Source organism: Babylonia areolata, chromosome 1 (assembly GCF_041734735.1).
Source record: "Babylonia areolata isolate BAREFJ2019XMU chromosome 1, ASM4173473v1, whole genome shotgun sequence".
NCBI classification, from domain to species: domain Eukaryota; kingdom Metazoa; phylum Mollusca; class Gastropoda; order Neogastropoda; family Buccinidae; genus Babylonia; species Babylonia areolata.
In genome coordinates this window covers 42,907,812-42,925,311 of record NC_134876.1, presented here as the reverse complement: position 1 = coordinate 42,925,311, position 17,500 = coordinate 42,907,812, and the positions used below count along the sequence as shown (strand labels likewise).

General features: G+C 44.4%; 1 protein-coding gene across 1 annotated transcript in view; it reads right to left on the bottom strand.

Moving 5' to 3' along the window:
* LOC143282061 (cardioacceleratory peptide receptor-like) overlaps positions 1-17,500 on the bottom strand; it is a 205,244-nt gene that overhangs the window by 48,850 nt on the left and 138,894 nt on the right. Inside the window, exons 5-8 of the mRNA XM_076587554.1 lie at positions 10,908-11,001; positions 9,247-9,389; positions 2,783-2,936; positions 490-612 (exon numbers count right to left, since the gene is read on the bottom strand). Of these exons, the coding sequence (XP_076443669.1) occupies positions 490-612; positions 2,783-2,936; positions 9,247-9,389; positions 10,908-11,001 (514 nt within the window). The remainder of the gene's footprint in view (positions 1-489; positions 613-2,782; positions 2,937-9,246; positions 9,390-10,907; positions 11,002-17,500) is intronic.

Below are 17,500 nucleotides of genomic sequence, written 5' to 3'. Positions count from 1 at the left end.
TGAGTGAGTGACTGTGTGAATGAGTGAGTGAGTGTGTGAGTGAGTGTGTGTATGAGCGAGTGCGTGGGTGAGTGAGTCACGGTGTGAGTGAGTGAGTGAATGAATGAGTGAGTGAGTGAAAGAGTGAGTGAGTGAGTGAGCGAGTGAGTGTGAGTGAGTGAGTGAGTGTATGAGTGAGTATGCGTGTGAGTGGGTGAGTGAGTGAGTGTTCTGGGTCAGAACGATGAAGGTCATCTTGATGGTGCGGCGTGAGTGTGTGAGTGAGTGAGTGTATGAATGAGTGTGTGAGTGAGTGGGTGGGTGAGTGAGTGAGTGGGTGGGTGAGTGGGTGGGTGAGTGGGTGAGTGAGTGGGTGAGTGAGTGAATGAATGGGTGAGTGAATGAGTGGGTGAGTGATTGAGTGAGTGGGTGTGTGTGTGATTGAGTGAGTGGGTGTGTGAGTGAGTGTGTGAGTGAGTGAGTGAGTGAGGGAGTGGGTGAGTGACTGACCCAGAACGATGAGGAAGGTCATCTTGATGGTCCGGATCTTGGCCTGGGGGATGATGCCCCGGGAGCTGCTGCGGCTGAACTCGCTCTGTCCACTGCGGGGACTGGACCGCCCGTTCAGCAGCTCTGTACCCGTCACACGCACACACACACACACACACACACACACACACACACACACACACACACACATACGCATGCACCAACACACACACACACGCACACACACACGCATGCAACAACAACACACGCACCAACACACACACACACACGCACGCGCGCACATACACACATAGAGTAACATATACACATTGTCAAACATGTATATAAAGTAGGCAAAACAACACCACACACGCACACACACACACACACACACACACACACACACACACACACACACAAGCACACGCATACACATCGTTATCAACAGTAACGTGATCACCTATCGTTTCCCATGACACTGTTACAGTCTCTTTCGTCGTCGTCATCATCACCATCACCATCATCATCGTCGTCATCGTTATCCTCATCGCCGTATCTAGTACATGAATAGCAAAAATTGAACGCGCGAACACCGCTGTTATGATTTAAAACAAACATCCCCTCCCCCCCAAAAAAAACACCACCACCAAAAAAACAAAACAAACAAAAACAACAACAAAACAACACCCTCCCCCCCCCCCCAAAAAAAAAACCCAAAAAACCCCCCAACAAAAAACAACAACAACACAACAAAACAACAACAACAAAAAAGAAAAAAAGAAAACCAACAATGCAGCCACAAAAACAAATTAATTACCCCCCCCCCCCCCAAACAGTCCTATACTCCTATTACAAAAACAAAGATAAAATGCTAGTCATATTGCCCATAAGAATTTAAAAAAAGAAAAAAGAAAGAAAAAAGAAAAGAAAGAAAAAAAAAAAAAAGAAAAAAAAAAAGAAGTCGTGAAAGTCCAACATCTCAACCTACGCCCCAACACATTTTCTCGCTTTCTTCTTCTTCTTCTTCTTCTTCTTCTTCTTTTAACAGTTGTTTTTTTTAATTTTCCTCCTCGATTCAGTCTCAGACCATTTTCAAAACAATCTCATCTTGTGTTTGTGTGCACATGTTCCCACTTGAAAAGCTGCCTATGAACAAAAACTGTTTGTGTGGTGAAAAACGATACTTGGACTTTAAAGGAGCTTAAACTAATAAGGTTGTCTTGTTAAAACCTACTTCCGAAAGGCCAGATCTAGCTTGCAGTCTTCTAAAAGACCAGGAAGTGAAAAAAAAAATTCTTTCAACATCACATTTCTGGTAGCCGTTAAGGCGGTAAGAGGGACCCCAATTTTCCGACAAAGAAGTCGCTGGCATTTTGTGCGCGCGTTGGAAGAAGCAATTTCGTTTTTTATTTTATATTTTATTTTATTTTATTTTTATTTTGTGGGAGGGCGGTGGGGGGGGGGGGGTAGGATCGCTTTTCGTGTTTTTGAATTCAACGACTTTGCTAAATCGTTTCAGAGGGCTGAAACTGGGACGGACACACACGCACACAGACACACACACACACAGCCACACACACACACACACACATACTCCTCACTGTGTTTTCCTCGGTGTCTGGAACACTCACACACACACACACACACACACACACCTACCTCCCCCGCCACCTGTCCACCCACACAAACACACACATCGACCCCCCCAAGCCTGCCCACACACACACAGCCACACACCTACCCACCCACCCACACAAACACACACACACACCTACCCGCACCCCCACACAAACACACACCAACCCCCACCTTCCTCCACACAGCCACACACCTAACTCCCCCCCACCCTCCCCCCCACAAACACACACCAACCCCCACGCCCCCCCCCACACAGCCACACACACAAACAATCACCCACACACCTACCCACTCCACCACATAAACATACACACACACACACACACACACCTACCCACACCTACACACACACACACACATACACACAGCCACACACCTACCCACCCACCCACATAAACACCCACCCATCCACACAAACACACACACACAGCCACACACCTACCCACCCACCCACACAGCCACACACATACCCACCAACCCACACAGCCACACACCTACCCACCAACCCACACAAACACACACACACACACCTACCCCCCCCCACACCCCATACACACAGCCACCCATCTACACCCCCTCCCCCCCCCGACACCCCCCTCACCCACCCCCCACACACACCCGCACACACAAACACACACCCACACCCACAAACACCCACCCACACACACCCACACACCTTCTTCACGGTGTTTCCCCCGGTGTCTGGAGCCGCGGGTCTCACGGAGCAGGTGACTGCTGCGCCAGATGATGGTGATGATGATGACGTAGCAGATGCAGATGATGAAGGCGGGGATGATGAAGAGGGTGACGGCGATGGGCGTCAGGTAGGCCTGGAGGGAGGAGTGGCGTGCGGGGTGGGGGTGGGTGGAGGGTCGGGCGGGTTTGGCAGAGGGGTGGGTTGTGGAGACAAAACAAAAACCAGAACAGCATCAGCGTCACAAGGTAATGAAGGTGTACTGATGAAATAGCCTGTCGTCGTTGTGTCTGTTTGATTATCACAGTGCGTGGGATATTCTATACGCCTGCACTGCCGAAACAGCCTGCTGTCATGTCTATTTTAACTCTCTCCATACGAACGGCGAAAGAGGACGACGTTAACAGCGTTTCACCCCAATTACCATCATCAAAATATTGCAAGCGGAAGGCTCTTATACTGAAGACGTGAATGTTGAGAAAGAATACCACAATTCTGACGACGGAAGCTAAAGGTTGGGTTATTCAGACACCCACTGGACATCCGAGGGGTCTGTGTAGAGGAGAAGAGAGGACTGGCCGTACTGAGTGAGTTAATCACCATAGTAATATTTTTTTGCTTGTACTGCTGAAACAGCTTATCGTCGTTATGCCTATTTAATTGATCATAGTGTGAAATTTTATGCCTGCACTACTGAAACAGCTTGTCCATATGTCTATTCAATCATTATAGCGTGATATATTTGTGCCTGTACTGATGAAACAGCCTGTTGTTATGTCTATTCAATTATCACAGTGTGATATTCTATACGCCTATACTGCCGAAACAGCCTGCTGTAACGTCTATTTAATCATCATAGTGATATTTTATGCCTGCACTACTGAAACAGCTTCTCGTTGGTTATGTCTATTCAGTCATCAAAGTGTGATATATTCACCTGTCGTCATATCTGTTTAATCTATCGTAGCGTGATATATCCATGCCTGTACTACTGAAACAGCCTGTTGTTATGTCTATTCAATTTATCACAGTGTGATATATTTATGCCTGTACTGATGAAACGGCCTGTTGTAATGTCTGTTTAATCATCATAGTGTGATATGTTTTATGCCTGTACTGCTGAAACAGCCTGTTGTTATACCTATTTAATCTATCGTAGCGTGATATGTCCATGCCTGTACTGCTGAAACAGCCTGTTGTTATGTCTGTTCAATTTATCATAGTGTGATATTTTTTATCTCTGTACTGATGAAACAGCCTGTTGTTATATCTATTCAATTATCACAGTGTGGTATTCTATACGTCTGTACTGCCGAAACAGCCTGTTGTAATGTCTATTTAATCATCACAGTGATATTTTTTGCTTGTACTGATGAGACAGCCTGTCGTTATCTAATCTATCAAAATGTGATATTTTATGCCTGCACTGCTGAAGCAGCCTATTGTTATATCTATTCAATTTATCGTTGTGTGATATATTTATGCCTGTGCAGATGAAACAGCCTGTTGTTGCATCTATTCAATTTATCATAGTGTGATAGTTTATGCCTGTAACTTAACTGTGATTTTTGCATTTTTACGGTTTACATCAAGTTAAATATTCAAGCTTCTTCTGTCGTTTTCTGTAAACACAGTGTATGACTGTGATTCTTGTGCATTGTTCACATATTTTGATTTCTCTTACGGGAGGTAATAAAGCATCATGCACTGTGCAATCTGTAGGAATACAGCGCACACAGACACAGACGAGGCATACAAACACACACACACACGCGCGCGCGCGCGTGCGCGCACGCGCGCTCACACACTCATACACACATCCACAGATTCGCATGCGTACACAGTAATTTCTTTTCCCTCCCCCTATTCCCCCCCCCCCCCCCCCAAACCCTCGTCTGATATCACTCAGAGTGAAAAGACGTTAAACTAAGGAACGAACAGACGAGGCACACAAAGAGACGCTCACACATAAAATATGCACGCTAATGCTCGAGTCCACACACACACACACACACACACACACACTTCTTAGGGCCAAACAAATTTGGTGAATCCTTTCATAGTTGAAAAGGTTAACACAAGTACGTGTCTTGAAGTATTAGTCTAATGCTTGTTGAAAAGATTCTTTTATTAGCTGTGAAATGTGCTAATTCTTGTATTAGCTGTGAAATGTGCTAATTCTTGTATTAGCTGTGAAACGTGCTAATTCTTGTATTAGCTGTGAAACGTGCTAATTCTTGTATTAGTTGTGAAATGTTTTGTACATGCTTGTGTTTACCGTGGATTTGTATAATTTGAGGGAAATATATGTATGTGAATGGGGTGGGCGTGGTTTATTCGTGCTCGAGCATGTATGTTTGTTTGTGTGAAACGGAAATACAGCCGTGTATTTCATTATCACACTTTTCTTGTATATATTTACAATTTGCTTCTTTGTCTGTTTAACTGTTCGTTTCTTTCGTTTTCATAGATGGCATGATGTAAACAGCAACAACAACAACAACAACAACAACAATTATTGCTTTAAAAAAAAAATTACCATCATGGAACGCAGTTTCGACTTGGGACTTTGACACACGCACATAATGACGACGAACACATCAACAGTAATGACAATTACTGGAGTTTTGTTAGACACCGATAGCAAACAGAATGTGTCTCGTCCGCACGTCCGCAATTCTGCACCATGCGGATCTCACACAACGGTTACGATAACGTCAGAACAAAGGGCAACACAGACAACAACAGCTTGTAACAAACAACAGCAACATCAAGACAACAACAACAACAACAACAACACACACACCGCACACACACACACACACACACACACACACACACACACAAAACAACAAGCACCACCACCACCACCAACAACTACAGTAAAAAAAAAACCTCCTCCCTACAAACCACGGTTCCACCAAAAAGAAAGTCATGTTCACCCCCTCTCTCTCTTCTTACGTTACATTCTCAAAGAACCAGAAATTTCAACAAACAGACACATACATAACTGGAATTATCATACTTTTTCTTCGAAAACTTAGTTTGTTCCTTCTCACCTTTTTATTTCATAAAAAAAAAATATTGTTGATCCCACGAAACGACTTGAAATAAGACTCTCTCTCTCTCTCTCTCTTTCCTTTCTGTCTACAACCCTCTCTGGAATATTTTCACGTTGCAAATTAGAAAGAAAGAGAAAAGTCAATAAAAACACATAAATGAGATCATTATTCTGTTAAAAAAAATCTGTTTTGTCCTTTTCATAAAAAACCACCAACCAAACTATTATTGTTAATCCGATGAAACGACATGAAATATATATTTTTACAAACACACACAAACACACACACACACATGTATGTAGATAGATACATATGTATGTATCTGAAATAGATAAAACAAAGTTGGAAACCAACATCTATTTTGATAAAATATGTATGTATATATATATATATATATTTCCTTTGCGCTTGATATTTCTTTTTTTGTGTTTGAAAGCTTCAGAATGATATCTGTTCCATGATCCTTTCACAATAAGCCATGGGCTGATGAATAAAAGAAATTCGCATTTTGCTCTTCGATTCCTCTCACACATGCACGCGCAAATAAAACACGACACAGAGGCAACCCAGGCAAGCATGCACATACGCGCGCACGCACAAATAAACAACATGGGACACAACACGAGTGACAGCTAACCCTTCCACCTTCGGAATTAAAATCATATCATCGCCAGCGAGGAATAATCCAGAAGAAAGTGAACAATAGAAAAGCAGAAAGAACAATGATAACGAGCCACTCACTTGCATAAACACGCACACGCGCGCGCATAAACACACACACACAGACACACAGACACACACACTCTCTCTCTCCCCCACCCCTTCTCTGTATATTTCACTCTGTGTCTCTCGCTGCCAATCTATCTATCGCCTGCACGCCTCTGTCTCTCAGTAACTCTCTCTGTCCGTCTCTCTATCCCCCCCCCCTCTCTCTCTCTCTCTGTGTGTGTGTGTGTGTGTGTGTGTGTGTGTGTGTGTGTGTGTGTGTGTGTGTGTGTGTGTGTGTTCCGCTTTCTTATCAAACATGGTGTATACACGAACAGAAGAACCTGTCTTTCAAAACACGCGGTCTCTCTCCCAACCTCCGATCCGCAAGTCACAAGTATGTTGTAATATTATCTGTGTTTTTTTAGTCTCGAATTCGACTTGAACCACCATCCATGCCCCTTGCTCCATCATACTGTACTGTATTGTATTGTGTTGTGCTGCATTAGTATCATACTTTATGTGAAATTCCAGCTGCTCTCCCTATGGGGACCACGTCTCTTCAGAGCAGTTGTCATGTCTTAATTGTTGTTTCAGATTTCACTGAAGTGACTTTGTCAATTTTATGGTAGACGGACACTTGGGGAGACATATGTTACTTTTGATTTTATTTTACTTTTAGCTAAAGTCACACATGTATAAGTGTTATCCGAATACGCATTCAATCTAAACTTTATTAAATACACGAATCAAAACTAAAGATTATAATTACAAAAAAAACGTATTGTGAAATAGCGACTTTATCAGAGTAGATGGATTTATCATAAAACAATACGTATAAGCAAGAGCATTAACATGCCAGCATACTAATCAATAATAACTTATGCTCAGCAGTACACTCAGTAAGCAAACCCGGTGCTTGTTATCAATTCTTTTTTTTTTATGATGATCTCTTTGTAAATATTTATATGCATACTATTCATGTATCCCTTTAAACTTGTGCATGTATTAGTAGATAAACAAATAAACACACACACACACACACACACACATATAACACACAAACACACACACAACCCCCCCCCCCCCACACACACACACACGGACGCACACAGAGTTGAGTGATGGCTTAGAGGTAACGCGTCCGCCTAGGAAGCGAGAGAATCTGAGCGCGCTGGTTCTAATCACGGCTCAGCCGCCTATATTTTCTCCCCCTCAACTAGACTTTGAGTGGTGGTCTGGACGCTAGTCATTCGGATAAGAAGATATACCCAGGTCCCGTGTGTAGCATGCACTTAACGCACATAAAAGAACCCACGGCAACAAAAGGGTTGTTCCTGGCAAAATTCTGTAGAAAAAATCCACTTTGATAGGAAAAAAACAAATAAAACTGCACGCAGGAAAAAAAACAACAAAAAATGGGTGGCGCTGTAGTGTAGCGACGCGCTTTCCCTGGGGGAGAGCAGCCCGAATTTCACACAGAGAAACCTGTTGTGATAAAAAAAAAAAGAAGAGAGAAATACAATCTATCTATCTATATATTCCGACTGTCTGTCTGTCTTCTTCTTCTTCTGCGTTCCCCACGTCATGCTGTCAGATGGTCAATCCGGGCTGCAGCAGGTGGTCCCCAGAGCTTCTCGTGCGTCCGTCTGTCTGTCTGTCTATCTGTGTCTTCCTTCCCTCCCCCCCACCCCCCACTTTATTTACTCTCTCTCATTTCGTTGCAAGCATGCAAGAGCATCTAATGTCCGCGTGCTTTCAACAATTAAAAAAAAAAAAAAAGTTCTTCAGTCATTAATTCACTCACTCACTCATTCATTCACCCACCCCGTTTATTTATTCATTCATCCATTCATTCGTTCGTTCCACCATTCTCTCTAATTGCACTGTCTTGTTCTAGGATTCAGCGGGTCTGGAACAAAACACCGTGTGTAATTCAGTCAACCAGCCCAATACACTCTGCATTTCTTTCTTCAGCCGTCAGACAAGAAAAAAAAGAAAGAAAAAAAAAAAAGAAACAAGAGAGGCAAGGCCTTCAAGACTCACTTGTGATACACTTTAAAAAAAATCCAAGCTTTTTATGTATTGAGTATAATTTCAAAATGTAATGTTTAAGATGAGAAAGATCAGTTTAAAGCAAATTAACTCCCCTAGCATTACAGAGTAATTTCCCTTTTTTACTATCTGCACCAAATGTTTGCAAAATAAATAAAACTTCCATGCTTAGCAAAAGAAGTTCCTGTTTGAACAAAAAATGATAATAATGACTGCTCTAGCTGTTGGGTCGAATAAGAGGTCAAAGTGCCAAGTTTAGAGAATACAAAAAATATAAATATAACAGTAAATGCAGTTTGCATATAATTAGGTTTCATTCTTTATTTTTTTGTGCCCATCCCAGAGGCGCAGTATTGTTTTAAACAAGATGACTGGAAAGAACTGAATTTTTCCTATTTTTATGCCAAATTTGGTGTCAACTGACAAAGTAGTTTCAGAGAAAATGTCAATGTTAAAGTTTACCACAGACACACAGACACACACACACTTGTTTACACAAGTGAGTCAAAAAAAGGCATGTGGTGCTGTCTTGGTTACCATACAAACATCTCTCTCTCTCTCTCTCTCTCTCACTCTCTCTCGGCCTTTCTCTCTCTCCCCCCTGGTCTGTGTGTCCCGTCTCACCTGCCACTGCCAGGCCTCAGTGAGGTCGATCATGCACATGGGCCCCCCGTACAGGATGCCGGCCTTGAAGAGCACCAGCTCTGGGATGGCGAACACCAGGGACAGCAGCCAGGCCGTGCCCACCAGGATCTTGGCCCTCAGCCCTGTGTACAGGTAGGTGTGTGTGTGTGTGTGTGTGTGTGTGGGACGGTGGGGAAGGGTGGGTGAGGGCGGGAGGGGGGAGGGGAAGAAGGGGGTACAGTCCCAACAACACAACACACCAACACACACACGCGCACGCGCGCGCGCGCGCACGCACACACACATACACGCACACACACATGCATACACGCATATAGACAGACAGACGCACACACGCACGCACACACGTACACACACACACACACGCACACACACACACATACACACGCACACACACACCACATACATATATACACACATACAGACAGACAAACGCGCGCACGCACGTTCATACACACACACGCACACACAGAGACACACACACACGCATACACACAGTAACACACGCATACACACACACACACACACGCACACACGCACACACACACACAGACAAACACACAGACACACACACACACACACACACATTTAGATTTTGGGTTTTCTTGTAGAAAGCAGAATAAAGAATACGTGTATTTTCGAAAACGTCATTATTTGGATGATCTAATCCGCATAAACAGCGACAACAACAACAACAAACCAAACCCAGATGTATTCTAGAAAAACACTAAAATATGATGTTTCTTTTTTAGAATATTATATCGAACAACATAAAAGTGTCCTTGACGACAAAAAAACCCCAATAAAAGACAGAGCTGAGCTTCAGGCAACGAAAACAATTTCTCACACGCAAATCACACCACTCATGTAACATCTGCAAGGACGCACGTGTGCACGTGGAGATAACTGAACTAAGGGTCTTTTTCGGTTTGTTTTGCTTTGAACACCCCCCGCCCTCCCCCCCACGCCCCCCCCCCCCCCCCCCAAAAAAAAAAAAAGGAAAGAAAATTCTTTGTCGTTGCAAAGGAAACTGTCAAGAGGTATCTGACAGTTCGGTTATTGCGACGTTTTCCCTTTTTGAAACTAGACTCTTTGTCTCTCTCTCCAGAGGTGTGTGTGTGTGTGTGTGTGTGTGTGTGTGTCTCCTTCTCTCCATCACCCTTGGACACAAACGCACGCACACACACACACACACATGCGCGTGTGTGCGCACGCACGCAAACGCCAGTTTTATCTGATTGTGTTACGTTTTTTTTTTTTTGTTTTTTTCCCCCCCGTCTTCTGACTTGTCCATTTGTTTGTTAGCCTACTTGCCTATTTGCCTGACTCACAGATAGACAAACAGACATGCAGAGAGAGAGAGAGAGAGAGAGAGAGAGAGAGAGAGAGAGAGACAAGACAAGACAAGACAAAATCTTTATTGTCGAGGGTAATAGATAAAAGCAAGTAACATGCTTTTTTACATCCAACCCTTAAAGAGGGAATAAAGCTAAAGAAGCGAAAATGAGCACGAGAGAGAGAGAGAGAGAGAGAGAGAGAGAGAGAGAGAGAGGGAGAAAGAGAGAGAAAGAGAGAGAGAGAGAGAGAGAGAGGGAGAGAGAGAGAGTGGGGGGGGGGGGAGTCAGTGCAGGTGTACTCACAGCTGCCGCTGAAGTGCATGGGTCTGGCCACAGCGTCCAGGCGGTCAATGCTAAGCGCCACCAGCATGTAAGTGGAGGCGTACATCACGGATACCTGCCATCATCGTCATCGTCATCATCATCGTCATCATCACCATCGTCATCATCGTCGTCGTCGTTGTCGTGGTGGTGGTGGTCTTGGTCTTCGTCATTGTCATCAACGTTGTCGTCGTCATCATTATCGTCGTCACCTAAATCACCGTCGTTGTCATCGTCGTTGTCATCATTATCATCATCATCATAATCGTCTCATCATCATCATCATCATCATCGTTGTCGTCGTCATTATCATCATCATCACTGACGTCGTCGTCATCTTGATCGTTGCCATTATCATCATTATCAACACAATCTCCAGCATTGCTATCATCGTAGTTGTCGTTAATATCATCACCATTGTCGTTGTCGTCGCCATCATCATCACCATAACTGATGTCTTCGTCGTCATTATCGTCGTCGTTGTCATCATCACCATCGTCGTCACATTCATAATTATCACCATCGTGATATAGGCCATTATCATCATTGCCATCATCATCATCATCATTATTAACATAATCAAAAGCCTGAACAAAATCTCTCACTGTCATTACAGTAGGAAACAAGTCAAATGATCATCAGCACAACTATTATCATCGTTACCACCGACATAATCATTATCATCATCACAGTAAAGAAGAAACCGTCACTGTCAAACGATTACATGTGTGAGAGAAGCTAAAACGTTCTCGTCTTCCTTTCTGGTTCGTGAACTGAGACATCTGTGTTAGCTGTACGTTACTACTACTGCTACTACTACTACTACCGAAAATAATGATGATCACGATGATGATACTAAAAGGGGGGGGAGAAAGACGGAAAGACGGAAAAAAAGGAAAGAAAGAAAATGAAAGAAAGAATAATTGTGCTGGTGATAATGGAAACAGCCAACGTACAGATGACAGTTTGTGTTGCATTCTACATTGATGGGGATTGTGATTTTACTGACGCTTTTTTTACTTTTTGCAGAGAAAACGGACTGTCCGAAACCTCACAAAAGACAGGTAGGTTATTGCCTTCATACTATTCCAAAGACAACTGACAGTCCTGTATCATTTCACAAAGGTAAGAGCTCAAGAAGACAACAACTTTATACAGTCTTACGCCCACCTAAAGTGGGATGAAGCAGGGACGCCTCCAGCAACCCGCTTCATTTGAAGTATTCGTGGTCTTTTCCATATCGTCAGCGCTGAAAGCTTCCGAACTTCACACGAGACCAGAATCTCATTTCCCTACTCGGTCTCTCCAATAACAATACGACGAACAACAAAGGAAGTAGATGTGGATGACCCTTAGGTGGACGGAGACTCGGCGGAGCTCCCTAAAAATAGCAGCGCAAGGGGGGGCAGGCAGGACTTAGTGATGTGTCCGTGGCACTGCTTCTGCAGGCTGTCCCTCTGTGGTCAATGCTGTCTGATAGGTCTCACCCTCCAGACCTCTTGTCCTGCAGTGCCCCCACCCCCTACCCCCTCCAGTCCCCATGTCAATACTGTTCTTTTGCGGGCTGTCCCTCCCCTGCCTTCCACGTCTTAGTGTCCACTTACTACAAGTAGATCGCTGAAAGGCCGCCCACGTTTCTCTTGTACTTCTTGTTGTCAGGGGGATCGTTAGCATGAACAGGCACGCGCGCGCGTGTATGTGCGTGTGTGTGTTTTAGTGTGTGTGTGTGTGTGTGTGGGGGGGGGGGGGGTTGTAGGTATGTATGTAGGTATGTATGCAATTTTGTGTGTGTGTGTGTGTGTGTGTGTGTGTCTATGTGTGTGTCTATGTGTGTGTGCATGCGTGTGTGTGTGTGTGGGGGGAGGGGGGGGGGGTTGTAGGTATTTATGTAGGTATGTATGCAATTTTGTGTGTGTGTGTGCGTGCGTGCGTGCGTGCGCGCGCGCGCGCGTGTGTGTGTAGGTTTGTATGTATGTAGGTATGTATGCAATTGTGATTGTGATTGTGTGTGTGTGTGTGTGTGTGTGTGTGTGTATGTGTGTGTGTGTGTGTATGTGTGTGAGACACTCACTGTGTGTCTGTGTCTGTGTGTCTGTCTGTATGTATTTATGTATGTATGTATCTATCTATGTGAATATATGTTTGACAGGGAGTCAGCAGAATGACGGGAAACAGTGAAACGGGTTGAAGTGGACAATTCACTCAGTCACACCGACTTCAAAAACTGCCAAATCTCCAACGTGGGACAGTGTACTAACGCACTGTCACTGTCAAACTGCAACACCCCCCCCCCCACCCCCATCCCAGTCCCCTTCGCCTTGAACCATTTCTTCTCCAGTGGAGTCACAAACAACGAGTGATACATGGGCTATAAAAAGAACGTGTTCTTGGACTGTCGCTCGGAATAATAAATAACAAACGAAATAACAAAAGTTGCCATTCCGCAGCGAATCTATCAAACTCGCATCAGGCAGTTTAGCGGACGACACCTAAATATATATAAAAGTACCCAGGGGGGAAGTAGTCCTCATTGTCACTGTTGGTCATTTTCTCAGCTGTTTTCGGACCGCCTACATTAATCAAATGGACAGCTGCCACAGCGTGACGACAACGCCGGACAATGGTGGAGCAATTACAAGTCCCGACTCTGCTTCGCTACCCCCTTCTTTGCAGACGTGCTCAGCAGTACGGTGAATAGCTCTGGGGTTATTGTCGGCCTGAGTGCGATTACCTCGTAACTCACTCTTAGACCGACATGATAATCAATTGCTGATGTTGCTAATGAATACGATATAACCAGAAAATGCGACAATAACAGGAGCGTTCGTATTTCAGGGTGATGATTTAGCTATCGTCGGTGTTGTTGTACTTTTAAAGGGTGGGGGTGGTGGTGGTGCGGTGGGGGGTTCTTTAATTATGATGTTTTCCATTGCCTTGTGATTCCACTTATTCCGAGGCAAAAACTCCCATACACTGAGTTATCATATCTGAAAAGTAGAGTTCTGACTGGGACAAAAACAGCCCCTGTTGCATGGACACAACAAGTGGGGCCTCACATTTATACAAACACTTAAATGTTTCGGTGGATTGATGCAAAAAAGTACATGGTTTAAATAATCTTTAATTATTCAACAATACATATGATTACAATGCAATGAATGACAAAAGAGCATCAACAAGCTTAAAGCTTATACTGTGCTCACAACGTTGCACTTCAATTTTATCATGACGGCTGATGAACCATATTATGAATTGTATCAAATAACATTCATAAACAGTAAGTAATGAAATAATGAAATAAAACAAATAAAGAAACAGTACATAATACAGTAAAATAATGCTAATATCAATATTAACATGAGATTAATTTTATTATCACCAGAGTAATTGGCCTGATAGAAGAAAAACACGAAGGGGGAAAAAAAAGAAGAAGAAGAAGAAGAAAATTTAGAATGGTGGGTAAGGTGGTGGGGGAGGGGGAACAGAGGGGAGAGGAGAAATTATAACAGATCATTGGCCAATCCATTCAACTTTGAATATTTGGTCAGTCAAATAAATCCAACATATGTTTTACGAATAGAATCATGTTGTACCCTTTCTTCACAATACTTTCTAAGCTAAAATCTATTTAAATCGGAGATAAACTGGTGAACAGTTTGAAATATGAATATATTTGTATGATTTTGGAGAACAAGATCTCCATGCAACAGAGTTTTAACGTGAATGTAGTTTGGATACAAATTTAAGATTGTGTTTGCCCGAGCCATATGAAAGTCTTGACAAAATAATAAAAAAAGTATACCCCCTATCTATCGTGATTTCCTTTTGTTGCCTATGTGTGATGATGATTATTTACTTTATACGTAATATTTTTTTGTTGCTGGATGTACTGTCTATTGGTTGAACTGACTGCGCTAAAATTATTTGCGTCAAGTACGTCTACTTGAAGAAAAGAAAGTGTTCTGATTTTCAAGCACACACACACGCACACACACACACACACCAAGCATTCATGTACACCCCGTTCACACACACACACACACACACACACACACACACACACACACACACACACTTTCAAGCCAGACATAACACACAACAAAACCAAAGGCAGTCTGCTTTCCACACCCACACCCTCTCCCCCCCCCCGACGTGTTGGCAATACCCCAGGTAGAGCAAAGCGATCACACAGGACTGCCTGCCAGTGTTGATGAATGTGACAGGTGCTAACGAGGATTACGTCAACGTCATACAGCACGTGCCCACCTGCACGCCAGATTTCTGGAGAGGACTCAAAGAAAGCAAACGTCTGTCTCCCCTTGGTCAGGGCTGTGGGAATGTTAGTCTTCTTCTTCTTCTTCTTCTGCGTTCGTGGGCTGCAACTCCCACGTTCACTCGTATATACACGAGTGGGATTTTACGTGAATGAGGCAGTGGATAGAGAGAAAGAAAAAAAGGGAGGGAGGGAGGGAGGGAGGGAGAGAGGTTGAAAAAGAAAGATGAGAAAGAGAGAGGGTGTGTGTGTGTGTGTGTGTGTGTGTGTGTGTGTGTGTGTGTGTGTGTGTGTGTGACAGAGAGAGAGAGAGAAAGAGAGAGAGAGAGAGAGTGTGTGTGTGCGTGAGAGAGAGAGAGAGAGAGAGAGAGAGAGAGAGAGAGAGAGAGTCGGACACAAACACAGACAGAAACAGAGACATAGAACATACGTGCGAATAATTATGCACGCATTATGTTTCCTCCACGCTTTCACTTCCCATCCAAACTCACCCCCTCCCCCCCCCCCCCTCTCAACTCTCCTCTCCCCCCACCCATCCTACCCAGTACCCCCCCCCCTAACCCCCCAGCCCCCGCCCCCTTTCCTCCTCTCCGTTCATCTTCCCTTTTCTTCCATCCCGTACTGATCGACCCCCCCCCCCCCCGCCCACCCGCCCCGCGCTCATGTCTCGACCCCGCCACCCCCCCCCCACCCACCAACTACTGCTACCTCCCCCACCCCACCCCACCCCACCCGATCAGAGACAGACAGGCATGTGGACATGCTTCTAATGCAACACTTCAAGCCTGCTAACCGTCTTTTAGCGACCCCCAGTGGCCAGTGGCACCCACCTCTTCCCAAACCCCCCTTCCCCCCTCCACCCCCCCCCCCTCCGGATCCTACAGGCTAGGGTGTGCGTGCCGACTCCAATAGTCATCAGTGGAGTGGCTTCTGTCCAAAGGTCGGACACACGAGCACGTAAGATTTTTTAAAAGTTTTTAAATTTTTTTTTTTTTTTTTAAAGATGCGAGATGTCTTAGACGTGTAACTTTTAGTTCAAGCCTTCTGAAGACAGGAGCGTGCCTGCAATGACTTTATGGTGAGATGGCTTCTGTGGCAATTTTCTGTGTGTGTGTGTGTGTGTGTGTGTGTGTGTGTGTGTGTGTGTGTGTGTGTGCGTGCGTGCGTGCGCGCGTGTGTGTGTATGTGTGTGTGTGTGTGTGTGTGTGTGTGTGTGTGTGCGTGCGTGTGTGTGTGTGTGTGTGTGTGTGAATGTATGTGAATGTATGTGTGTGTGTATGTGTATGTGTGCGTGTGTGTGCGCGCGTGCGCACTCGTGTGAGTGTATGTGTGTGTGTGCGTGTGTGTGCGTGCGTGTGAGCGCGCGCGTGCGCATGTTCGTCCTCGACTTGAAGGAAAAATCCGAAAACAGACTACTCAGAATCAACATCTACATAGTTAAAAGGGGAATTCGTAAATGGCGACAGAACAGGCGAGTGGGGAATTAGTGAATGGGTGATACGTGAATGAGAAGTATGCGAAGGAGGAGAAGGTCACTTAGGCAGCAAGTAAATTTTGATATATTGAGCCGAACGGGGAATTAGGACTAAGTGAGTGGACAGTACGTCAATGGCGATGATGGTTGTAGTGTGTGTGTGTGTGTGTGTGTGTGTGTGTGTGTGTGTGTGTGTGTGGTGTGTGTGTGTGTGTGTGTGTGTGTGTGTGTGTGTGTGTGTGTGGCGTTTGCGCGCGCGCGCGCGTGTGTGTGTGTTTGTGTGTGTGTGTGTGTATGTGGGGGGTGTAGATGAAAGAGAAACCGGCAAATGGTGAAAAGGTGAAATGGAAAAAAGAAGATAAATTGGAAATAAGTGAACAGAGTGTAAGTGAATGGGGAATAGGCATAAGGGAAATAGGTAAATGGGGAAAATGTGAATAGGGAATAGGTGATTGAAGGATAGGTAAAGGGGAACAGGTGAATAGGGAATAGGTAAATGGGGAATTGGTGAATAGGGAATAGGTAAATGGGGAACTGGTGAATAGGGAATAGATGATTGGGGAATATGTGATGGGGAATAGGTGAATAGGGAATAGATATAATGGGAACAGGTGATTGGGGAATATGTGATGGGGAATAGGTGAATAGGGAATAGATATAATGGGAACAGGTGATTGGGGAATATGTGATGGGGAATAGTTGAATAGGGAATAGATATAATGGGAACAGGTGATTGGGGAATATGTGATGGGGAATAGGTGAATAGGGAATAGGTAATTGGGGAATATGTGATGGGGAATAGGTGATTGGGGAATAGGTAAAGGGGAA